The following is a 26652-nucleotide window of genomic DNA, read 5'->3' as shown; positions in this document are numbered from 1 at the left end:
ATAACAAATTCATTTCTTATATGTCTTTTTGGGATGATACCAATATGGATAAAACTCACATTAGTATCTCATAATATTCAAATAATAATCAATGTAGAATTTAGAATTATTTGTGTATGTTTTTCAAAACATGACAGGAAGACTCTCTGTCCAAGGAAAGGTGTAAAATATTGCCTAATCCATCTGCAGTGCTGGGTTGAGGCTGGCAAGTCCTGGATGATGTGCTGACAATCAGGTGTGGACTGTTCGTTCCCCTGACCAGCTGTCACAGGTCATCACTTTCCCCCTGTTCAGGCTCTGACCAGCTTCTGGCTCCAACAGTGCAGTAGCTGTAGGTGTGTTAAAGCCCTCAAACAGAGGCTGTTCTGCAGTAGCCAGAACTGATATAAAATGTCCTTGATGCTTTGCCTTTTGTTGTGTTGACCCTGCACTATTACCATGTTTCTGTGTGTTTTAAAGTGGCTCATATCCACTTTAGCACTGCTATAGTTTTGGTATAATTGCTTCTGAGGACTCAAGGAGTTGCTTGGGAGGCCATGGGGTATTTTTGCAGGATGCTCCCTTTGCAGCATGCAGCCAAACCCATTGGTTTGTTCCAAGCAGTTTCCTGCACAGCCATGAACAGATACCACAAATTACTTTATTTCCTGACTGTAAAGGGGGTGAGATCTCCCCTTCTCAACCTTGCTGTGCTTTTAAACCATTTTTAAGCAGGGATTTTTCTTCCTGTGTGAAGTAAACTGTGGTTGAACTCCGGTATGGAACACAAACTCAGATTTGAACAGGCCCCTCCCAAGATTCACAAGCAGAGACCTGCATGATGAACTTTAGAAAAGTTCTTTGTGCCAAAAGTTTCGTGTTTTTCTGTGAGCAAGTGCTTTGGCTCCCTAGGTCCTTACCCTGTGGTCCAGGAGAAGGCCCACAAACCCAGAGAGACCCTTTGGCTTTGCTGGAATTTTCATCCCAGCCAGACTCTACAGAGGCATACTTGCAGGAGCACAGTCAGCAGCAGTCTGAGCTCTGGGTAAGCCTCTCCCTCGAGCTCGTACATGTTCTTGTAAACTGAGATTTCAGACAAGTGAGTGAAGACATACTTCAGTTTTATTGTTGTTTAGGCATGGATAGAAACATTAATTCTTTTGCCCGCTTAGTTCTTGAAACTTGCCCATAGTGAACTTGGAGCAGTGCAAAGCCCAGCTCCCAGGACTGACGATTTAAAGTGCATAGGAGATCTAGCAGAATTCCAAAAGGCGAGGAGTTCGTTTTATTCCTTTTTCTGTAGCTGTGGAAGTTGAAGGACTTTTTTTTCTCCTTTGCCCTTTATTCCCCTGATATTGATATGAAAATTTTCAGCCCTTCCCTATGCTTTCCCTTTGGAGGTTCCCCTATCTTTGGAAGTTTCCTCTCTGTATTTAAGAACTATCTGTAGTGTTATAAACAGAGACAGGTGATATTTGCACACTCCTTCATAGGACTCTGTTACAACTTTTCCTGTTTAGAGTCATGCCCAGTGAACTTGTTTTTCCTTTAAAAAAATGTATCGCGTGGCAGTGTTCTTGCACCAAAAGAAAAAGATATATTTATATATAAAGTAATTTTTTTGTGTGTTCACGTTTTATTTTGGAAAAAGAGGTGTTTAAAAATTTTAGAATTTTTTTAACAAAATTCTAAAAAGAAAAAAATCACAATATTTACAGATAACAGAATGGCTTAGCCATGCAAAACAAATTACTTTGGTTTTTCCCCCATTTTACTTTGGTTTAAATATTGACCAGGATTATAATTTTTTCTTTTTGCCAAATAAAACAGTAACAAATTAAAGTTTAGAGGCATATAACAGGATTTCCCTCTAATATTTTATACAGCATAGAGTTTATAGGACATCTTATGTATTTAATCCATGCCAATGCACTACAGGAAGCTTTTATTAAGACATCAGTCACTACTGCCCAGACATTTAACATTTTACAAATTTACAAGTAACAGTGTTTTCTTCCCCCTAAATAATGCAAAAGTGGCAAAATACATTTCCTAACGTCCATATTTTTCTTTTATTTATTTATTTTATTTATTTATTTTTGCCTGCCAGTCTATAAAAACTTACTTTTTCCCTGCATATTTGTGTATTGAAACCTGATGTTCTGCTTACTTTACTGTTCCTCTCCATGAGAGCTGCCTGTTACCTTCTTTCAGAAATTAACCTTCCAGATAAATTGAAACGTATCTCCCTTCAGTACAACTTTCCTTTGGCCTTTCACCCTAAAACCTTTTCTTATCAAGTACCATTCTAAAAATTCCCTCAAGCAAAAAACGTGTTTATAAAGTTACAAACTTGAATGTAACTAAAGATACACAGACATTGTTACAATTATATGTACTGTTTGATAAATTAATTAGGTACCAGTTAAAAACACTAAAATTATCTCAAGGTGCATTCAATATCTGTAGCATAGTTAACAAAACCACACAAAAAATATATATATTCTATTTTTCTGGGAAAAAATGCAGCTTTGATATGATCACTTTTTAAAAAAATCTTTTCCAATTCTGACTGGTATCTCTTTGAAATGAAGAAAAGGTACAGTACTTTAAGGCAGCAATTAACATAAAGGAATCAAAATTAATCCAGAATTCCAGTTCCTTATCCTAATGCTAACATGACAGATGACTGATAATGATCAATAAAATGTGTGTCCTGCTCTAGAAGAAAGGGATTATTTAGCCACCGTCTGTATGTAGGCGAGGAATTCTGCATAGTGTTCCTTGCTCAATACCCAGACTTCTTCAGGGAAACTCTTTATTCCCTTTCTGGCTCATTTAACTCTGCAGGTTTTTTAAATGTTCACTTTCATTAACAATTTAGTTTATTCTTGACACAGCTGTCACCCTTCTGCTTTACTGTGATTTTAAAGAATGAAAAAGGAGTTTGACATTTTCTTTTAAGACAATCTTACACTCTAGGTACTTGCTACAAACCAGAGGCTTCACTGATAACAACCAGAATTAGACATGTACCTGCTCAAAGGGTGTCATAAAAACAACTGAAATAAAACCATTACACTATACATCAGATTAACAGCAACTCCCAGAACAAAGCCTTACAGTGTATAAAAATAGCTACGTAAAAAATTTACATAAAGGCAACAAAAAGAAATCTTCAGTGCAGACATTTACAAAAAAATATTTCAAACAGAACACAACATGGTGACCTATTACCATGGCTGTTGCCAAAATTAGTTTTGGGTTTTTTTTAGCTTGAGATAATTGTGTCTAAAATCCTTTGAAAACTTGGTAGTATGATCTGCTTAATACTTGAACCATGAATAGCTGTCACTTCTTTGTATATGTTTAAATACAATCCACGTTCATGCTTCAATTGGTCTATATGTATTCTCTGAAAATATGAAAGATAAAGCCAGTTAAACATTTTAAAATATATTAAGCATCATAACCACTCAGTATCTAACCTTCAAATAAAGAGTTACATGAATAGTACTTTCTTCTGCTGTTCAGTGACGTGAACACTTCCCTTCATGACAAAAATAGCTGTTACAATATTGTTCCGGGTAAATCCAGTAAGTTTATCTGGTAAGTAATGGATTTATGTCCATTTCATTTATGTAGATCTACTGATCTGAAGAAATACTGAGTAGAAGATTGCACTGAAGACACACAGTGTTATTTGAACTCCTATAAAGACCTCCAGCTAACTTCATCTAATCACTTCAATATCACAATGTTGCAGAAGATACCAGGACCAGGAAAATACAGAAGCCCTAAGGAAAAAGGTTACAGAATTTTCCCAGATAATTGCAGTAGGAATGCTGGATATTTACACTGCAATTTTTTCAAAATCCAAATCTACTTGCTTTTCACTTTTAAATAATTGGTAGGATATAATTTTGATATTCTCAATTCCCTTTTTCAAATTAGTAAAACAGTGATATTGCTAGTAAAGTGCCTATAGCAATGCTGCATCTTTCTATATACCGTTTAATTGCTCTAATTCAGTGAATTTTGATTATTTAGTGCAAAACTTCTGGCTTGTACTTTAAAATTTCAGACAATACTAACATTGAAATTATGAATGACAGCTGTATTTATTTAAATAAGAAACCTTTTTATGTAAATATGAAATATCCTAACTCCACTACATGTTTTAAACCCCTGCTCCCTCAGTAAGGTATCCAGTGCCATTTACTTCAGATCCCTGAAACTCACGGCTGTCTACACCTTTCCTGTGGAGGAAGTTACCATGCAGCACCCTGACTGTGTACTGCTATCATTTTTAACAGCTGATGACTAACTGAACAAACCTCTCTATGGTTAGTTGGCTTCCAGACTCTGGGGCTACCACAGACTTTAAATGTCCTGAATAGGTGGTAAGAATGGTCTAAACCTCTCCTTTGGGTACTAAGAGCGGCACATATACATGCAGCAGTGGTGTATATATGAGTGAGCACAGGGTGGTGCTGTTGGTGCTCTGTAGTGCTCCTGTAATTCCCAACAGAGGTTCTGCATCTACAGAACCACTGGTATACAGTTTATTTAATGCAGATCCCAGAAGGGGAAACTTTCATACCTGTTACTAATGTAATATACAGTGTCGCTTTCCAGGATAGTACAAACATGGAAAATGTACAGTGAAAAGAATCATTTTGTTCTAAAGGAGGTTTCACGACATTTGCACTAATGAGGAACAAGGCTGACCAAGGACTTGGAAACTGTTGCTTTGAGTAAATGTTCCTGTAAACATTTTAAGTCCTAACTTGAAACTTTCCAAACTCTGCCTAAGCATACTCTTCATATATACACATATACACACACATACGCACCACATCACACAAATTTGTATTTTCCTTTACCTAAACATGTGGATTAAAATAAAGCCAAGTATTAAGTTAATGTCTAAACGTCAGGCTTGTTTTAACATCTCTGTTTTCAGTTTTGAATTCTTAACGGGCCAGGAGCTTGAGTCTGTCTGTCACCACTCAAAGTGACCCCTCTGCCTCACCTCTGGCAGGTGAATAATAGACTCCAACCTACCACTGTGATCACCAGAGAGAAATGGAGGACAAAGGGATGTTAAATGCTGTAATATGAAACACTTACCTGAAACGATGACTGACACATTTTCTTAAGTTTCAGATTTATGATTGTTTTCCTCTAGTTTTTTGTTTTCTTCTATATTTCCAAGATCTTTGTCTACATGTTTTGATGCTGTCCTATAATGTAAAAAAAGAAGGTAAGTTTTGCATGTCTACAAGTGTTTTGTTCCATCCTCACATTAATGGCATTGTCTCCTCCCCTCACAGTGAACAAAAAACTTAGATAGTTCTGAGCAGAGCAATAGGTTTGCAGATGTCTGTAAAAAGGCCAGTGGTACCAGATCTCCCACTGGTGTTAGCACCACAGGAAGTATTGCAATAGGACTCTGTGTGTTTGATTCACCTCTTGAGGAATTCGGAATTATCCTGATCGAGCAGACATTTAGTGAGGTTAAACCAGTTGTGGAGATCCATGCTTCTCGACGAAGTAATTGTGTAGCTTGTTTCAATAAACAAGAGCTTGCTTTAAGGCATACTAAAAACACTACAAGTGTGGCTAAGATATCTTGATCAACACAGCAATCTTTTGTGTACTTGTAGTAAATGACTTTCAGAGCCTGTGCCAAACGGAAGCTCTTTAAATGTGAAGAAATTCATGAAAATTCTGGCAACACTGAAAAAAATCACTCTCTACTTTCTAGATTTGTGCTAGCTATGACTGACAAGCTTTGGGTAAAGATGAGATTCTGTAAATGTTTGAGGGGGGGAAAAAAAGAGGAATGCCTCTTTTAAAATAGTAGGTCTTCCTTAATGCAAGTAGTGGAGATGAATTAATGAGTTAAGTGCTTAGTTTAGCTTAGCACAATAAAACCACTATGCCATTCATTTAATCTGTGAGAAGCCTCACTGTCTGCCAAGGTGAAAGATTCCTGCAGTGCTGTGATAACATTTTGAAGGCCACAATTTTTAAAATGCAAATGGGCAAATGTGTTTGAGTGGGACAAAGTAAATCCCTTGTGTCAAAGCAGATTATCATATATGCGTTTTCTCTACAGATAATTTGTTTCCCCTACAGAAAAGTAAGGTCTGTTGTGACAGATTCATGCATATGCTCACCCTTGCTTCAGGGTAAAGACCCGCAGTGATGCTGACTTTCAAAATACAATGAAGACACAGGTTAGCAGATAGTGTGACATGTCACGCTGACACCATGCAGGTATGCACCTCCCCAAACGCTGATCTGGATTTTTGCTAGTGGAGTGCTCCTGTGCACATCCTCCATCTGAGCAGAGGCCATGAGCAGTGGCAATGCACTGTGTGTGCCCTGAGCTGAAGGTACACTGTGTGAACCGCTGAGCAGCACTGACAGTGTAGTCCTTGTCTCTGAAGAGCTTCTGATGGGGTGCAAATGCAGTAACCTCCAACCCTTCAGAGCACTGCTGAAGTGATGCTTTCTGGGCTGGGGAGCAGCTCCTGAGGTGCAGTGCCAGGGGAGCATGGGATCCTGGATCCCAAAGCCCACAGATTATGCTAATTGGGACCATGCTAAAATGTTTTTTGTTTTGGAGGAGGTTATTTCCTAAGTGGCTCTAAGTTTTAACACTTCAAAACTGCATTTACCTTTTCTTATTAATTTTAGAGTGCCTCTGTTATATTTGTGTGACTGACAGGAAGGTGTCAGCATTGAAAACCCAGTTACTACAAGGATCTGGACTCCTCTTCACTGCAGGCAAGTTTCATTTTAAAAGTGCTGAGATAGTATTACAAAGTAACTTGTTCTACAGTGGTACATTTCTATTGTGCAATAACATTCTACTTTCTTCTGGTATTCAAAACCTGAAACACGTGATATGCGTTAAAAGGAAAGGATGTGAGATGCAGTGAAGAAGAAAATTCAGTGCTTTGGTAGAGACTGGCCTTCTGTGATCTTAATAACCTTTCACAAATCTCTTTAATCCTCACAAAAAAGAAACAATCCCTCAAAAAAAAATCCCTCGAAAATTAAAAAGTTTTTAATTTAAATTTAAAAACATATTTGGTTTAGGCTGAGAACATAATTTGGCTTGTCATGCGGCTAATGAGTCTTTTCCATAAATAAGTCTCACAAAATTGAAGACAACAGGGAAAGAGATGAAAAGCTGAAAGAATCTGGACTCAGGCAATTACCTGAGCTGAAATGAGCTGGAGGCAGGAAAGCAGTATCATGCACATCTGTCCTCACATAACCACTTCTGCCTGCTCTGGAGACTGGATAGACCACTGGCATGGCTCAGAGTGATCTTTTATTTTTGGCCTCTTATCAAGAGTTTTACAGTGCCCAAAGCAGGCTGAATCTCATATGACCTGACATTGAACAGCAGAGGGAACTGTAACCAGCATTACTGGCCTTTGATTAGGTTAAAATTATTAAATGATTAAAGCTGGGAGATTCTGCAATGCGATCAGGTTTTGAGTTTTAAAGTGCTCTATTTTAGTTCTGCATTCAATGAAACTAAATGTCACCTCAATTTTCCTAAAGCCACAATGGGTGAAAATAGGGTAACACTGTGACTTTGAAAGAGGCAGGCGATCCAGAACTCTTTTGGAGGATGTTATAAACCACTTGCTTGAAACGAGAGCAGTAGTAGTTTTTCATGTCTGACAATGAGATGGATTTCGATTCTCAATGCCTGAGACTGAAATGCAGCTGTTTATTTATGATGGTTCAGTGATCTTGCTGACCTTTTTTTTTGTTTGTTTGTTTTTTATTCTCTAAATACCAATATCTAGGCAGATTCACCACCTTAGCACAAACAATACTGCTGCCTTTTTTAGTGCTATTTAAATAGTGTCATTAAAAGGCACAAGGGAAATTTTGTGCTGAGTTGCAGCAGTGATGCACTGGCATGGCTCAGCCAACAGCAGAGGAACAGCCGCCCCTGGCATGGCACCAATGCTTATGGCTCGGCAGACGTGGCTTGGGTTTGTAACAGGAACGCCTCAAAACATGGTTTCCATCACTTCCTGAGGTGACTGAGGCACAGGACAAATGGTCCTTTGCCAGCTTAACATTCAACAACAGTTGTTCCTTACTTTTTGTGCATTAACTTCTGTCAGCTCACTGTATTTGCAACTCAGAAGCAACGTCCTGATGATATCTGAGTAGCTGGGGAATGTAGTCTGAATGGATAGAAATATTTCTGAGGATTTGCCAGAAAGAGAAGACAGCCCACTTTTCCCAGGCCTGGAACACACACACTGCAACATTATCTCCAGCTCCACAAACAAAGCCACACCTTTCTGTGCTCTGGCCATGCTGTTCTGAAGAGTGAGAAGTTAGATGTATGAGTTTAGTCACTCTTTTTTAAAAAATTATTTTGTAAAACATGAATCATTCTAAGCTCTTGCTAAAACTGTGACTCATACTTTATACACATATCTATGCTTGCTCTTCAGGAAAATAATTATCCTCAGGGAATCCTAATCAAAATCTCTCTGCAAGTAATATTAAGTGAGGTTTCTATCTTTCCTTGGAGGGTGTGTGCTTAGGGGCTGCTATTTTAATGGATTTTGTTCATTTTCCATGTCAATTTTTTGCCTGCTGTACTGTAAATAAGACAGCATAAAGGTGTCCCTAAAATTGTTGTAAGGTTTTTTTAATCTCACAAGTCTAGGCTTTGCCCTCAGCACTATTTAAGGAAGAAAGTAGGCAGTGCCTCTAGTTTGTCCCTCTTACCCAACTTGTGGTAATGACAGGACACACATCGGTGTAGCCTTGCGTGCTGAAGCAAGAGCCATGAATTTCACTAAAGCTTGCACCCCTTTTCAAAGGCATGTCAGACACTCAGCTGCACTGCTGCACAAGATTTTGTAGGAGCTAATGTTCTTACACATCTGCATCTGGACTATCTGCAACCTCCTCCCATTTACCCCAATCTTGCCTTGCACTTCCTCCAATTATTTTCAAATGTCCACTAGTAGGAAAAAAAGACATAGATATTAGGAAACTATTCCAGTCATCAAGAAATGAGTAACCATATTTTAATTTATGCCACTGTTATAGAAGATTGTGTCATGTAACTATCTTTTTTTCTGGAAGGGAACTACACCAAAGCCAACACACATGAGAGCCTTGTTCAAAATGTACAGCAAGGTTCCTACATATTTGACCTATGCGTTTGGATTCATATGCTTGTTCCTTATAAAACATCGGAAAAGCAGAATTGCTATGCTACAAGTGCTCAGTTTCAAAGAACTGGTAACATTTTTGACTACTGTGACCTAAGATGTATTTCAAGAGTTTGGTGTGCTCCAAGTATGAACAACCTTAAGACGGCTTCTGTGAGTCAGCTTGCCCAGATGAAGTTTCCTTCCTGGGATTTTAAACCACTTAAGTCATGATCTAGTCTCATGTGACTTGAGATTTGTGCACCTCCAAACCTCAGGCACAAAAATGGGGCAAGGTCCAATCTACATGCAGAACTTCCATGACTAGAGAGCAGGGGTACAGAAGTAGTACACTATTACCATTCCAAATCTTTAGTTTCTGCTGTACCCTCGGCTGTTTCTGGCAAGCTGAAAATTTCATATATGAAGGATTTACTGAAGATGGGTGGGGTGTCCTAGAATCACCCAACTGAGGTCTGACACAAAAAATTTAGCAAGATGCTGAAGTGCTAAGATATATTCTGTTCAGTGCAGATTAGTTTACAATATCTTTTTTGAAGAAAGGAGAAATCTGCAGAGAACAAGTGTTTGGCCTTCTGCTCAGATGAAGGAGAAAAAAGGCATGCTGGGGTAGGTAGCCTCAACTTTTTATTTAAGAGGGGGTTGCAGGATGTGCAATACAGATGAGTGCCTGATTTATGGGATAATATTCATACTGAAAAGAATATGTGGCAATGATCAGTTTTTCCATCAAGTGGAGCTGAGGCAGTGAATAACTGTACAAGTGATTTATTGTGAACATATTCCAAGGCTACAAGTATAATTCCTACTTAGTGTGGATGACAAGACAATAGAATACTATACAAACCACAACACCAATAAAAAAAAAGTAATGTTTTTCTTGCCTCGGCAGACTTGCAAAGTTCTGTGCTGCTGCCTTCTCAGACTTCCCTTTGGCGTCACTTTGGGGACAGAGATCAGGTGAGTTACTGTTCAAGGGTGGGTTCAAAAAAGAACTACCAACTGCTGGCCTGTATGGAGATGGAGGGGTTGTGACTAGACACAGCCTGTGTCTAGAGGTGCAAGGTGCTTTCTGCAAGGTCTACTTTGTCTTCTAGGATGTAACTCATAATGAAAACTTTGCCAGAATAGGTACTGGTGCTCTGCTTCCTCTTCCAAGTATGGTGCATAAAAAGCAGGGAGTAAAACATTACATCAACTTAAATATATCCTCAGAACAGGAGATTGTCAAGGGTGATGCATCAATTAAGAGTTTTAGAAGCCAGCAACCATGGATCAAATATGGAGACTATTATTTAACTATAAAGATGTTTTTGTTTCCAGTTAACCCATCTAATCAATTCCAGCTCTAATTTTTCCTCTAAGCTTTAAGAAAATAAGTGTTATCCATTTAGAATATGCTGTACAGTATCTTTGAAGCAGAAAACGTGATTTTCATTAATAAACTCATCATATGCTATATTCTATGATTCCTGTTACTCTCCCCACACTACATAATGGTACAAGAAAAGATACTAACTTTACCTTTTCTGCCCTCCTTATTCCCAAAAAAACCCAAATCAGGGAATCAGTTTCATGATTCCACATTCACATACTCAAAAAGTAATGACAAAAAGAAAATTGTTCTAGACATTATCACAAAAGTAGAAAAGTGCTGGAGGAAAAGCACTACATGTTATTGTTCCTTTTTAATTTTTACCAAAAGAAGCATAAGCTTTGTTAAAAAAACCTCCATGTATTATATCTGAGTGTGATTCCATGCTTGGGTGATTTGTAACAATTCTGTATTTGAAAAACTTACAAAATATGATCAGTTATGCATGAAATCCTTGTGTATTATCCAAAAAAGAAGTATTTTCTAGCAGATGGAGAACTCCTTGTTGTACTTTCACATAAATAAAAACACATTTGTTCATAGTAAAATCCAACTGGTATATTTTAGATCTAATTTGATCTAATTTTAATGAAAGGTCACAGAAAGAACCATTAACCTTTAAGACTGCTTTTACACCTGTACTGATTTGTGCCTGTTCTCCATAACTACCTTAATCTCTCCTGCTAAGAAGCAGCTGTAAGGAGCCCTAAAGAAAGCAGTTCTCCCTGGAGACAATTGTACAGGGGGGTAAGGCCAAATGCCAAATGGCAGTCATGGCCAGCTTCAAAAGGATGGAGAAACATGGTACCTTCTTGAGGTCATTCAACTTACTTTCCAAAGTGAGCCTCTGTGATAACAAAGAAACTTGAAAGCAAGGAGGTCTCACTGGCAAATCCTGTTCGAGGTCTAAGACGGCCAGAACATTGATTTGGACAATAGCTTCTAGATTTTTCAGCAACACAAGCTCTCTCTTTACCAATTTTTGTTTCACAGATCTCAAAGCACACATGAACAAAAGAATTAAGGATCTCTCATCCCTGAGATGGTTTAGCCTTATTCTGTAAGTTATTCCATTTTTAAAGGAAATGACAGTTTCTAGCTCCAATAAAGCCACACAGACTTCGACACATCAAGTTCTACAGTTAAGCAGTAGGTGCTATGTTTAAATGCAAGAGCCAGCACAGACTTGGCTGTCAGAAAAGACAACCTCATTACAACTACAATCTGTGAAGATCTTAGAACTCCACCTCCAGGAGGCAAGTCCTGTTATGCACTAGGACAAGCTGACCAGAGGTACCAAGTTTCCTTTTTCTATTAAATGCACCTACTTTTACTGCTTTTCCCTACTCATGACTACTGGGAGGCTACAAGAAGGAAAAAAGTAAACATATATTTCTGCTTATTGTTATTTTTTTAAAATTTAGTATGAAGTTTTCCATAAATTCTTACTTTGATTTCTTCACATAGAGCCAGTAGACAACACCTGCAACCAGGGCAACCAGCAGAAGACCAACCACAATTCCCACTATTAGCTTTGCCTGGTCATTAACCTTTTCACTATTGTCATCTGAAGCAAAGAAGAAAAGGTAGAGATGATTTATGACAAAGTAAAGCATTACATCACTTCTAAAGAATTTTCATCAGAAAAAAGAAAAGGAGTCAGCAAGTCAAAATAAACTAAAAAAAAGTAGGCATTGTTCTTCAAATGTTCTTGAATCTTTTAGGCTTCAAGAAAGTAACATCTTAGTCAATCATGCCACAATCTATTTCAAATTAAGTTCAGCTTTGAGGAAATTGTGCAGTGACATTACACAGATATTGAACTAAGATAAAAGAAAGGGTTACAGAGACAGAAAACTATACATACCACTTCTATCTTCTGGCTCATCGTATTCTGGAATACTTACTGAAATGAAAAATGTTAAAATTAGATTAAAGACAAAACGTGTTAGACCTGAACATCACCTTTAATTGCGTATTTACAGCAGTGACAGAAACTGAAAATTAATGCAGTGTTTACCAAACAAGGAAATTAATCTCATCTTTAAACAGAAGTCTTTCCTTTGTAACTAGAATATATCCAGTTGATTAATCTTACTCAAAACCTGCAATATTGAAGTGTGCTACCCTTCCACAAACTGTAGCTTCTCACTACCTTTCATTATTGAAAAGTAACATCTGATTAAAGCCCAGTATAGCTGATTTCTGTTGTAAGTCAAGTCACACTAGTAATAATAAAGTCTAATTTGGGGAGTAAAAGATTATGTTATTTAGTAATAAATAAAAACGTATGTCTTGTTAATGAAGTGTTATTTTGCAATATTTTGTACTATTATGTTGTAATAGTATTTTGTAATATTGTTTACTTTTGTCAACAGAGATAGCTAGCCAAGAAAGTCACAAAGACTAAGTCACTTCATCTAGACAGCTATCAATAAATTTTATGTACTACTGATCCACAGTGCATTTACAATCGCTTGACTTAAGAAAAAAAGGTTAAATATCTTAGTATCAACATTACTATGCAGACCTACTCTTCATCTGAGTGTGATGTGTGGGCACTTTATGAGAAACTATAAGGAAATGATCTTTAGAGGACACTCACTAGCAGAGACATTCATGGAGGTCACAGTCCTCTCTAGCTCATTTTCTGCAATGCAAGTTAAAGTCACATTTTCCTCAGGAGCAATTATAATTTTACTGGAAAATTTCCCATTAACATATTTTGTCTCCTCTGTCTGAAAAGGTAAAAAATGAGGATTAGTATTCTTTAAAAAGGCAAAGAAGAATACATTACACATTGAAAATATTCAGAGGAAAATAACTTTCAACAAGTATTTCAGTTTTCCAAAAAGTAGCAATAGAAATACTGAATTATTTTATTAAGTTATAATGAGCATATTTGAAAGAAAACACTTTGGCAAGATATCAAGTTATAGATAGTTTAGTGTGCACTGTAAGACCAATGATAAAGAGGCTTTTTTAAAGAAATCTAACCACACTCTGTAATTGCTTTTCTTTCAATTATTAAAAAAATATTCCAAGTGACAAAACTCTTAAAGAAACCCCCAAAATTCTAAGCTATAATTTCTTTCTATCTTGGTTTTTTTCATTTATGTGTTTAAAACAAAAGAACTGTTCTAGCTTTCCAAGCTGTTTCCACATTAAGCATTATTTTACCAAGCTACATCTATTTAGTAGCATCTGCATATTTGTGATGTGTTGCTCCTTAAATTTGCTGTAAATCATTCTTGGATTAATGCAACATCCACAGAAAATTATTTTCAATCACTTATTAGCATCAAGAGAAATCCTGCTCTATAGCTTCAAGTAAATGGACACATTTTGACAGCTACACATAATTTCTTTCGGCTTAAAGCAAACCTTATTTGAAAATGAAAATCTATGGGATTTCATTTGAAAATGAAATCTACAGGAGCATCGTGCATTCTCCATCCAGTCACTGAATGTTTGTATAGAGGCATCACTTTTTCATCCTCCTAAGGCAAAATGTAGCACTGCTTTGCATGGGATCTGGTAATCAACATCAAATACTTGTTTTCTTATTTTCCAGGTATTTTTCCTGCTATATATGGTACTTCTTATTTATTCCTCAAAATGAATGCATTATGGTTCTGTTTCCAGTGAGGAACAACAGGTATAACCATACAAAAACAGCTACAAAAATTAGGATAAAAGCTGCTAAGCCCATAAGAAATGATATTGAATGTAATTTCTGACTCAAACCTGCCAGATTTCATTACATTTCACCCAGTTAATGCCTACATCAAGTACCCATTTGCTTTCTAATCAAAGTTCTACAGTTTTACCAGTATTTGCAAATTCTTTATACAATGGCAAAACTAGCACATTACCCAGATAAAATGACTGAGTACCTTCACTTAAAAAGTGCTTATTTCATTTGTAACCTTTTCCTTTCAGTTTTGGCTTGTAGCCAGTGAATCTCCTTTGCCTTCACCTGCCCTATTCAAAAAACCTTTATCATAAAATAATCATCCATGTAAGTACCATATAGCTAATGTTGCTTTATTTTAATTTGCACTTCCTGTGCATTAACTTTTGGTGAATAAAGTAGTAAGAAAGATACTTGCTTTATTTATGATGCTTCCAGTACCAGTAACTGTCCACTGTACTGCTGGTTTGGGGAAACCTTCCACCTGGCAGATAATTGTTTTAGACATTTTATTTGTGTTCGTTTTCTTTGACATTTTGATTTGTGGTTTTCCTACAAGAACAATATCACAGTTAACCATTTCATTTAAAAAGAACAATCAATAGCCATAACTATCTGCTCACTTACCTTCCACAATAAGCTTAAGTGTCTGTCTTTTCCTTAATCCTTCGACCTCCTGTAGAGTAGTTTCGCAGACATAGTTTCCAGCATCTTGATACTGAAGACTTGAAAATGATGGACTTGTTTGCATCCTGGTATTGTCCTGATAAAGAAAGGAGTTAGAAGTGATAAACTCACAATACATTAACCCTAAATTACAAATATGAGTACTATCAACAGACGTTTTCACATGCTTTGGCAGATTAGAGCCCTACTCTTACGGTGTTTCCTCACTAATAACCACATTTCAATATACAGCATGAAAAGTAGAAGCTACTGGAGATTTATGTAAGTCAGCTTCCTTCTTCTTGAATAACTTTTCTTTCAAAACAAGGGCATAGATGAGATCTGTTATTAGCTCTGAGATTTCCTAGTATAGCCAAACCCACTAATGGTACAAACTGTTAAAAACACAAACAACTTTGCTCTGGGCCAGGCTTATGAGAGCAACATATGCTCATGAACAACCATCACGTATCATTATTTTAAGTTGCCAGCACTGCAGTTTTCATAGAAAGCCACCTTCTGTGACAGCTATTTTTCTCACCAGCCACTCAACTCCGTGTTAACATCCGATCTCTCAACTTGCCTTGTCCTTTTATTGTTTATTGGAAACAAGACCAAGCTTGACTCTGAGAAAATAATGAACCAAAATTCTTCCAAATGGACTTGCTTTCTTTATCAGAGGAACCTGATTCTCTCAAAGGGCCTTGTGTAGACAATTTCAAAAAAGTTATGTTTATGTTACAGTATGAACTACTTCCCTCCATTTTAAAACTGAGCTGATAATTATAGTAATTGATTTTCAGTCATCAATGTGAGTGAGTAGCTCATTTTAGCCATATGCATAAGACCCTTTTTAACAATGTTCTTTAAAAAGTCCAACAACAACTTTCCTTCCTTCCAAAACACTGCAGTAATATGAAGAAATATGAAGAGGTGAACACTCAGATGAAGCATGAAGTAGATGAATTACTGACCTTTATCCAAAACACAGTTGCATTTCTACTAGAAGAAATTGTGCATGACACAGGCAGGGCCTCTCCAATCTGTTTTGTGACTTCTCCACTAGGAGTAAGCTGCAAGTCCAAATCTGGGATAGAAAGAACATTTGTCAAAAGTTAATCTCAGAAAGCCTGGCCCATTTCAAAGGCTTACCAAGAAAAGAAAATGTAACTAATTGCACTCATTAAATTCAAGATTTCACTTCTTCAATAAAATCTAAGTCAATTTTACAAGTAAAGGAGATGAGAGAATTATTCTAAAATAGGCATTGCAGAACATTCATATTTTTGCTGTAATTATAGGCTAAAAGGAAAAGCAAAACCTCACTAATCACTAGACAAATGGATACATTTTTCACCTTGTACTGCTGAAAGAATGACAAAGTAGGCCCAAGAAGCTGAAGTACTTCACACAGCAGTATGTGCATCTTGAAAGGTGATGCACAGACTGCTGTGAGGGCAGCTTGGTATGGGCCAGACAGAAATACATGTTCAGGGGAGGACTCACGGAGGTGGGGACAGGTGAACCTAAACAGTAAGTGTGAATATAAAGACAGGAGGATAAGGGCTAACTTTCTTTAACCTGATAAAACAACATGACTTTTATCCTCAGAATCTTGAGGGGATAAAGGTGGTCAAACAAGCAGTACATGAGACATTGACACTGACTGAAGGGGTGAGAACTCTGAATTTACAGGGATGTGATGAGGTTGCACATGAGGCCCCTTAATTTATTTGTTCTCATTTGTAACTTAAAATGCTATTTTTATGGAACTCAAAAGAGTCCAAGGCCTGCCTGACATGTTTAAGCTCCAGGGAAATTGCAGTCAGTGAAAGTTGTGTTTGACACAATTCATGGTGAGAGCCAGGAACAGACATCAGGAAACACTGCTCTAGATGTTTCTTAGCATAAGCGTTTGGTGGGCTGGCAATATTTGTTTGTTTTTGTTTTTTCAAAGAAAATCCTACATTGGAAGAAAACTAGGGTTTGCCAAGCTAAATCTCTGGCTTCCTCTCTCACAGTGCCTTGCTTGTAAGCCAAGTTGCCTGGTCAAATGACTATCAGAGATGAATGTGCATACACACACACACACAGACACACACACACATGTGCACAAGCACACACACAGAAAACACACACACATCTAAACAAACATACACACACAAACACACAAACACACACAGTGTCTAAAATGCACACATGACCTCATCACAAATAGAGAATTTGCTGGAAAAGGATTGCAATGCATACTTTCGCTTTTGAGCAGAGTTGAAAAAAAGATGCAGATAAAAATCAGTTGGTAGATGAAACTAAGTTTTCCTTAACAAAACATTGAACTTCACTACTGGCTTCATTCAGTGGTTGCCCTGGGAACACCACTGTAATTAGACGTAGAACTTCAAGGAACAATGAGGGTTCATCCTGTACTACTAGTCTGCATTATTATCTTTGTTACCAACCTAATGCCTAGTCCAAGAGGTCACAAGAACTACACTTTCATCTGTGAATGAGTCAAAGATCTTGATGAAGAGATAAAATGGCATCTTGTTTCTGTATTCCTTACAGGGATTTCTCCTTCTGCCTCCTGAAACTAGTAAATGCAGCCAAACCATCTTACTGTGGCTTCCAGAAGACAAAAAAAGAAATATAAAGACAAGACTCATCCAGTAAGCAGTATATAGATTCTGATGGTGTACTGGATGTGTTTTTTCTTGCTTTGTTACTCTTAAGAACATACTACTAAGGCAGAGGGGTGGTTGAAGAAAAAAGCTAAGATTTATTTTTTTCTCCTCAAGGTGAATTTCCTTTAACATCTACTTAAAGCCTTTGTTCTTTGAAGCAGGATAGCACCTCAAACCCAAGATCACCAAAGTCCACACAGGACGGATTCCTCTCACATATGCCACAGGAAGCAGAAACTCATGAAATTTTTTGCCTTCATCTCAGGCAAGACTGACACTGGGTCCAGAGCAATCCTTCTGTCCACTCTTCCTCCAGGGTAGTATGCCTGTGACCCCCTGGTCCCTTTTTGTGGTACAACTGAGAGTGCAATCCCTCTCACACAGGGGCCATGGTTACTACAGAAGTTCAGGAAAATTTACAGTGAGACAAACTGCATAGCTCAGAGCAGTATTTGCAAGGTGATTTATGAGGCAAGTACAGAATTAAGCTACTGTTTAACATAGGATCCCTCTAGGAACTCTACATGAGCAATTTGATTTGGATTAATACTCTGCCAGTTTATCTGCAGGGTTCACAAAGAAATGTGATATAGATACTTTTACCTCTCTATTATATGCTCCATTAGTAACTAATCTCTCCTTGGTACAGAAGTATGAAGAGAAAATATTTCTTGCATGCAGAAGACTGTCAAAATTAAATTTTTGTTTTCATTGAAAGAAAAACTTTTCTGCAAGGATTTTCTGTACATTCCCTGCTTGGCTTTGAAATGTTCTTCAGAAGCAAGCTTCTCATCAGGCACCATTTTCAATATATACTAGCTCTTAACGTGAAGTCTTGCACTGATTTCATTGCTGTCTTTGCATACCAAATAGCACAGGAAGAGACAAATAGTGCATTCTGCACATTCTCACATCATGTGAGAGAGGTATGGAATTAATGTGGGGAAGACTGGAGCATACATTTTGGTTTTGAAACTCTGTGGCACATATAGGACAGACTCCCAGCATTTAAAGGAGACTTCTGATGGAATAATGTGCTACAACTGGGAAAACTGTGCACACCATTTACCTCTTGTCTGAACTCCAAAAAATATACTAGCAGACAACCAGAAATTTCTCCTAGTATACTGAGAATACATTTTTCTATGCAACAATCAGAAGCTGATTTGCCCTGTATTTCAATGACTTTACTGAAAGAAGAGCCAAGACAAGTCTATAAAAATACCTACAGAGAAACACAAATGCTAAATCTCTAAACCCTTTAATTTACTGGATGGTTTGCAAAACTATTTCCCCAGAAAACACATTTTAGCAGAAAGGAAAGCATCACAAAAGGAAGTTCCACAGACCTATTTACTCCATACTGTATCTTACGTGCAGAAACAATTATAGAATCATAGAATGGTTTGGGCTCGAAGGGATGTAAAAGATCATCTACTTCCAACACCTGTGCTATGGGCAGGGACGTATCAACACTAGACCAAGTTGCTCAAATCCCCACAGCAACAGGTAACAAAAAAGGGATTGTGGCCTTAAAGAGTCATTTCTTTTCAGCTGAGGGAAGGTACATCAAGCCTCTGCTGTTAGGCAATTTCCTTACCTCACACAGGGTGTATTTTTTTATCTGTTTAAGTGGTTACAAATAGATTTTGCCCTGGCCTTTTACTTCCTCTCTGATCCTGGGCAAATTCACTCAAGGAACAGAGCTGGCAGAGAATTTACAAAACAGTGTAAAAAAATCCAAATCCACAACATAAATCTTGTTCTGTTGCCCCCTCTCTTGAGGGACAAATCATGCCAACTACAAGCACTCAGTTCTGCTGGACTTTACACTGGAACCTGACTGCACAAATCCTGATCTGAGGCACAAGATCTCGAGTTGTCTAGTGCGTCCTTTATATTCTGTGGATAAGGCAGAGAATCTTTCGTCCTCTCGCAATTTTCTTCAGAAACAAAGCATTTCTCTAAACATTATGGGTAGCTCAGATGCTTTAATGTAAATTTTCAGCTTTCCATGACTATCGTAATTTATATTCACCTTGGAATAAAAAGAGCTCAGTATTCAGTCAGAATATTTTTCTACAGAAATATTTGAGGGCTATGACATGATAATGTTTTTTTCATACCAGCAAGAAGCTTTCCCTACCTAGATACTGAAAGGAACCAGGGCAATTATAATGCTCAATAAAATCTGTTTGGAAAAACCCCCCTACATTTGAAATATAACAAATTCCTACAAAGATTTTCCTAAATTTAAAGTAAAATTATTATATTGCCTGTTTTTGTTGTATTTGTCATTTTGGTTTCTCAAAAACAAAATTAAAATATCGAAATGTTGAGATTTGATGTGAAGAAATGAAAAGCTCTGACTCCTAATCAAGGCTTTTTCAGGTGTAACAACGTAGACAGGAATATTCACCCATACGTGGAAAGGTAAGCAATAAAGCAAAAGAGGGAGAAACAGTAGGAATTGCTAAACATAAGTAAGTATTATTTGAAGGAGGAAAATACATGCTGCAGAAATGCTTTAGACCAGCATAAGGCAAGACACCAAAATACCTAGAGTCTACCTAAGAGTTCTGAGTAGCTGCATTAGCTGCCAACACTGGAAAGACTTGTGTCAAGAAAATACATGCTCCTCTGTCACAGTAAAGCTCTTCCAACATGCAAAAAATAGTAGAGAAAGGGACACTGGCTTGCTACAAACAACTTGGAGCTGAGGAAGGCATTCTTGAGAGTAACTATTTATGAAAGTACAAGTAGACATGCAATCCGCTTGGAGTAAAATAAAAGGGTCAGTTACACCAGAGCAAACCACCAGCAAGCTACCTTTGGTATTGGGCAGTTAAGAGGCAGTACAGGGCTCTTTTCAGACCTTACATACCCAACTCTTGGCAAAGAGAAGGGATGGGTAAGATGACAGCGGATGATGTTATTAAAGGCAAAATATTCATTAAATGGAATAGCGTAATTATTCATGTAGACATATATTACTCTCAGGCACATTGTGTGACTCTTGGGGATGGTCCTGTGCAGGGCTAAGGGCTGGACTAGATGATCCTTGTGGGTCTCTTCCCACTCAGAATTTTTTGTGATTCTGTGGTACTATGCATGTATTGCATCTCTTCCAAGAAAAAAAAAAATCAAAACCAAGTATAAAACCCTTAGGTTTCTTTTTATGTAAAGTATGACTACTGCAGAAGCCTTTAAACTTCGTTACCCATCAGATCCCTTTGAACCTGTGAACCTTTAAAGGTATTTATGATGCTGTGAAGACTACAAACTATCAGTGTTTTTAGGGGAAACCTACTACCACTGGCCTGAGTCTCATTTCACAGCCTGTGACAGTAGAGCAGCGTTTGAAAGAGATCCTTCTCTTGTTTTCTCACATAATGAGATTAAAAGCAACCATTGCTTCAATGGTTCAACCAGTTCAATGGCTGCTTTTGAAGTGTTGCTGATAGTCTGAGTCAATACTCTAGGATCCAGCTAACAAAAATTTACTGAGCTCTGTAGCTCTCGTGATTCTGGGAAAAATAAAAGAAGGAACTTTTCCTATTTGAACATAATCACTTCCCAGTCTCTTTTCTACACTCCTTACACGTTACCATTATTGAGGTAATGTGAACTTGTCTATGAAGAATGACCTTCAGTGATATCACTGTGGATCAGCTCCAGTGTTTCTGTACATTCTAAGGCACAGCTGGAGGAAAATAATTTGCCATTGTTCACATGAGTGAAATAAAAAAAACACCAAAATTCTCACTGTATGTGACAGTGAAGTAATATCACATGCTATACAAAAGCTATGTAAAGTAAATCTGTATTTAGGACAATGAATTCAGAAAGTTAAGACTTTCAAATTGAAATATATTAGAATAAAAAGAAATGAGCTGACACTACTTCAAACCAACTGCTTCACTCAGTTCTCCCCTAAGTAACTGGACTAATCTACCTAAGTAATGCAGAGACACCATCCCAGAAGGTCAGAGATCAGTTTGCATCCTAGCTAGAAGTGCAAAATGCAATGACTTACAGTGCACAGTGATGGTGGTTGAATCCATCATGCTTTTGTCAGTCAGAGAGCATTTGTATTCTCCTGTTGCATTTCGCCTGACATCTGTCATTACGTAAGTATCTGAGCTTCTTATACCTTCTGTTTCTCCCTGCAGATGGAAACAAAACATTTATTGTATTCGGGCCTGCTAAAATCATTAAATTTTGTTTAGGGTTTTTTTAATTATAAGGATGGTGAATACTCTGAAACACATATAGACACAGTATCATTGAACTGTAATTACCTATTAATTATAATAAGTCTTACTTCTAACAGGACAACATAGTTTTAAAAAACACAAGAGCTTACTCTTTTAACTGAATGACACTCATAAGAGGATGTTAAAATACAAAATTTGGAAGTTTAGCAGAAAGAAATAGTCTATCAATAAGATTGTTGCAGAAATCAAAACAGCAAAACATTGTGTTTTTACATCTGATTCTGATGTGACATACTCAGTTTGGGAAAAAATCATGCACTGAATTTTACTGCATTACACATTTTGAACAGCATAAGCAAACATTACTTTATCCACATCATGATATAGAGCCTGTTAGGATATATACACTACCTTATATGCAGTTATCTACAGACATTGGTGTTTTGAATTAGCCAGCAAGTGTTGCTTTCTAGCTGTCCAGTTCCACAGTTTCCCGCCCGATTACAATGGACAGATAGATCAGCTTCAAAACAAGCACAGAACGATACCCTAACTCCTATCTCTGAATCCAGAAAGAGATTTATAGTACCCATGAGTCTTGCAAAGAAATCACCAATTCCCGCTCTCCTTGAGAAAAAGGACTAGTATCAGGTACCAGGGAGACAGAAGATAAGACAAACTTGGGTGTTAAGCTCACTGACTTCGATAGTGGAAGGAGAGATACACTACACTTTTTCCCTGGCATTTAGTGAGTTCCTAGGATGACTCACTGAATCTAAATGGCCTTTCTGAGATAAGAGGATTTTAGCTTCTAGTTTCTCTTGCTGCTCTTCAGCAGCTCAAACATGCCAGAAGTCCAGAGTAGATGACAATTATGCTCAGAGGGTGACATGCTAGTTTTGAAATACCTGACCGCATGCCACTTCTTTTGGCTTCTCTCAAATTCAGCTCTGCTCACTACTGCAGTAGGAACAAATAAGGGATATAAAATCAGAGCAAGAAGCACGACATGGGAAACAGGACCAGAAGTCTTAGAATATAAAGCCACATCTGTATGTGGATTTCACCAATACTAAGAAGATTAATGGTAACAAAGCTTTTATTTTTCTCAGTCTGTGTCTTATACATTTGACAGATTTGTTCTCCTGTGCTGTCACACACATTAGTTTTTGTGTTTTATGCCACTAAACAATTAATTAATTAATTGAATAAAAGAAATTGCACAAAGATTCATCTACAAAAGTCAAAAAAATAAATGAATTGATTTCCTGTACTTTCACTGCTGGATTTTTGTTATAACTGCTGATGAGATGGTTTTCTTCAAGATGCTAAACTGCTGTAATCAAAGCTGCTTATTAAAGTATATAATGATGGGAAATGAAGCCTTGTCAATTTTGGTAGGCCTAAACTTCTGAAAAATTCAGGTGGGCTGTGGGGAAGGAGAGACATTTTTTCAAAAGTATTTTGCCAGCTGACGTGAAACATTCTCAGAGTCTGATATAATGGCCCATGTCTATCGTCAGTGTTTGTCGCATTGAATTCCTTCCTTCATTTGTTATAAAATCACGTATACACTGACATGTAGCAATGTCTGTAAGAAGGGATGATACAGAATATTTCACTATGCAGTGACAGCAAGGCAGGACTTACTGGAATGTAAAACAGGAACTCTTGTGGAGGAGGGTTGCCATTTCCTGAGCACTTCAAAGTGATGTTATCGCCTTCTTTAATGGTACTACTTTGTGACAGCACTTGAATAGTCACCTTCTCTGTTGGATCTGTGAAAATAATGTACACATTTAATAGCTTCTGCATAATCCACATAGCAACACTATGCATATGATATTCATGGCGGGAGAGAACGCAATTTTATCATCCTGCAGGTGAAGATATTTGCAACATGTAGATATTTTTATAAAAGAACTTGAAGTTAATCTTTCTGTGTTTTTGCCGATTAAGTGCAAAGAAGTCATAATTTTTCTTCACCAAAATACCTGTAACTGAAACAGCAAAGATTACAACCATATCATGTGCTTAAAAGCAAAAGAAACTCTGATTAGCATGAACCATTTCATGGTGTGATTTCATTATGAGGGATTAACTTGTCCTCTGTGAAGTTAGCTGTTTGGAGGGCTGCAGCAATCAGAAAAACAACTGAAGCTCTCAACGCCCTGTATTAGTACTAGATAATAGCCTTCTGGCATTAAAAAGAAAGAAATATGAACTAAGCGGCTATGTTCAGCCTATTCTATATGCTGATCACTACAGGCTTTCAGAAAGATGAATTTGGTGAACATAATAGGACCCTTAACATAGTCAACAGAACAGTAAATGTAACATACTTCTGTCATGTTCAGTGAAGTTGAACTATAACTTACATTTTACTTTCGTAATTTTTTTGGAGGCAAAGATGGTGTATTCTTTAACAAATGCTATTCTTTCTAAGTAGAGGCCTAAATATAATTTCTCCAAAACAAAGTAAGGTGAACAAAATCAAAGAAAAAGAATATGTGTAGGTAACTTTCACTGTTTTAAAGTATAAATAAAATCCCATCAAAGATACCAGCCTTACATTAAGATACAGCACAGTGCACCTTATTAGACAGTAAGAAAATCTACACAGCAGAGAAGCCCTTGCCTGACAGGTGATTTTGTGTGTTAAGTGAAGCATGTGCTCTACAGCCCTTCCAACCCTTAAGGCATTTATCATGTCTGTCTTCTGCTACAGGATTTCTCAATAACAGGAGCTGCATTCTATTGTGGCCTCTAAGACTGAGAGCCTTAAGAGAACAGCATCTCACTCCTCCCACGGTACTGGCTTTCAACAAGGCACATCTTCCCTCCTTCAGATGCAAGAGCCTTGGCTCCCTTCCACAGCTAAACAAGCTTCCAACCCTGTACCTTCAGAGCTGAAGCACAACTTTGCTTGCTTGGAAAAGGGAAGTCCAGCATTGATATGGTAAAAAACAGAACAGATGCAAAGAAATAGCTGGACAGGAGTGACATGTATGCCTCTTGGTGGCTGCTGGGCCAAAAAACTCAGTTTCACGGGCAGCTACAAAACTTGTCTCTCCTGTTAAGTTCATGTTAAGGTGACCATACGTGAAAATATTATGATAAAATATGTCTAGATATATCCTGGAACTGCTTAGGCTTGTCTCAAGGGAGGAATTATAAAGAGTAAGACTTTAGGACTTTAATTTGCAAGATGTTTTCCCACAGAGGTGAACAGCACTGGATTAAAAACAGACATAGTTAAACAAGAGTGACATTCTTGCAAACCACCAGTCTTTTCTATAGGACTATCTTACACTTCTATTTACTGCAATCAACTAGGAGCAAGTTTTTAAGTTAGTTCTTTAAACTGGAAAAAAAAATCTACAGAAGTAAATACCAAAAGACTAATTAAACTTGTCTAAGGTGAAGAGGTCACTCTTCTGAGGAAGATGCAACCTGAGGACAGGAAGAGTGAGTGTCCAGTGAAATGCTGAGCGCTTCTTGGCAGAGTAATGTGGTCTCCTGCTTTCACTAATAAACAGGAGCAGCCTGGTGAAGGTGCATCTTGTCTTTCAGTGGCACACATCCCTGGCTTGGCCCATCTTATCTGGTGCTTCTGCAAACCCAAGGTTGTGCTTTCTACAACAGCGAAATTCTAGTAGCCAGCACCCAAGGGCAGTTATTCAGCAAATGAATGCTGCTATCCCAGACCTGCCACAGTCACTGTGTATTTTCAAGGAAAATACCACTGCTGGAAGCTCTAATCTGTTATGGAAAGCAGTTTATCTATAACAAGACAGACATTTAACAACAGGGCATGACTGGAAAGTCTGCTTGACAAACATCTTTTTACACGGATTAATGATGAGCACAACCCAGCATAACTGAAGCCCAGATAATTAGATACCTGAGATACTATCTAACTGTCTAGTTCCAAAGGTTCTCTTGTAGTACTCATGTTACTGTTGGTAGCTTCCTTTCTGCAGCTGCTAACCAGAGGCTAGTAACTCCTGCTAGCCAAGCTAAATTATCCTAGTCCAAGTAGCATGCAACTCAGCAGGAGCTAATTCACTCTTCTTCTCATACTAGTGGATAGCTGCTTCCAGGATGTCAACTAGCTATTAAACACATGAGTACTAAAAACTGCACTAACTCAAAGCTAAAGATAAAATAAAAACCCAAACCAAACAGTAAAACATTTCTTAGATCTTGACTGAATAGGTATATCTTCAGGAAAATCTTGTGTATGTGTAGTGTTAAGCATGGTCTCCTAATTTCTTTAGGATAAATGTGTAAGCTTCAAGGAATGAACATAAGGACTTTATGATTATTTCTACTTGCTTTAGAGATGTAGAACATGATAGTTTTGACAGTCAATCTAAAACAAAGGCTGAAAGGCTTCCATTTCTTAAGAGTTGGAGCCTGCTAACTTTTTTTTCATCTGCCTCATATTTGATTCATTAAAAAAAATCACATTTATTGAGAAACTAATTAGGATCAGGAACCAAATTAAAAATCAAAACCAAATCAGACATGTCATTATCATCAACTAACAGTAGTCACAAAATTCATCTGTTGAAGCTTGGACATCTATTAACAAAGAATTTCATTAATTTATTTGAAGATTCATTTAAGCAGAGTAAGGAACTGAAATTACAGCAGATGAAAATACTCAGAAAATTGGGTAACCCTATACTCTAAAGCTAAAGTTCATACTTGATGCCTCTTCACTACTGAAGGGTGTGCTTGCCTCCCGCTATTTGCTAATTAGCGGCACACTGGAGGAAATAATTAAATTGTGTGTTTC

At 37.5% G+C, this 26652-nt stretch overlaps 1 protein-coding gene across 1 annotated transcript in view; it reads right to left on the bottom strand.

Moving 5' to 3' along the window:
- Positions 1 to 1079: 1079 nt before the first annotated feature.
- Positions 1080 to 26652, bottom strand: part of ALCAM (activated leukocyte cell adhesion molecule) — a 121034-nt gene continuing 95461 nt past the window's right edge. Inside the window, exons 7-16 of the mRNA XM_071561625.1 lie at positions 23499 to 23626; positions 21668 to 21797; positions 15925 to 16037; positions 14912 to 15047; positions 14703 to 14836; positions 13196 to 13328; positions 12458 to 12496; positions 12040 to 12157; positions 5113 to 5225; positions 1080 to 3394 (exon numbers count right to left, since the gene is read on the bottom strand). Of these exons, the coding sequence (XP_071417726.1) occupies positions 5138 to 5225; positions 12040 to 12157; positions 12458 to 12496; positions 13196 to 13328; positions 14703 to 14836; positions 14912 to 15047; positions 15925 to 16037; positions 21668 to 21797; positions 23499 to 23626 (1019 nt within the window). The 3' untranslated portion in view covers positions 1080 to 3394; positions 5113 to 5137. The remainder of the gene's footprint in view (positions 3395 to 5112; positions 5226 to 12039; positions 12158 to 12457; positions 12497 to 13195; positions 13329 to 14702; positions 14837 to 14911; positions 15048 to 15924; positions 16038 to 21667; positions 21798 to 23498; positions 23627 to 26652) is intronic.

Source organism: Pithys albifrons, chromosome 1, assembly GCF_047495875.1.
Source record: "Pithys albifrons albifrons isolate INPA30051 chromosome 1, PitAlb_v1, whole genome shotgun sequence".
Classification (NCBI taxonomy): Eukaryota; Metazoa; Chordata; class Aves; order Passeriformes; family Thamnophilidae; genus Pithys; species Pithys albifrons.
This window is presented reverse-complemented; position numbering and strand designations above follow the sequence as displayed.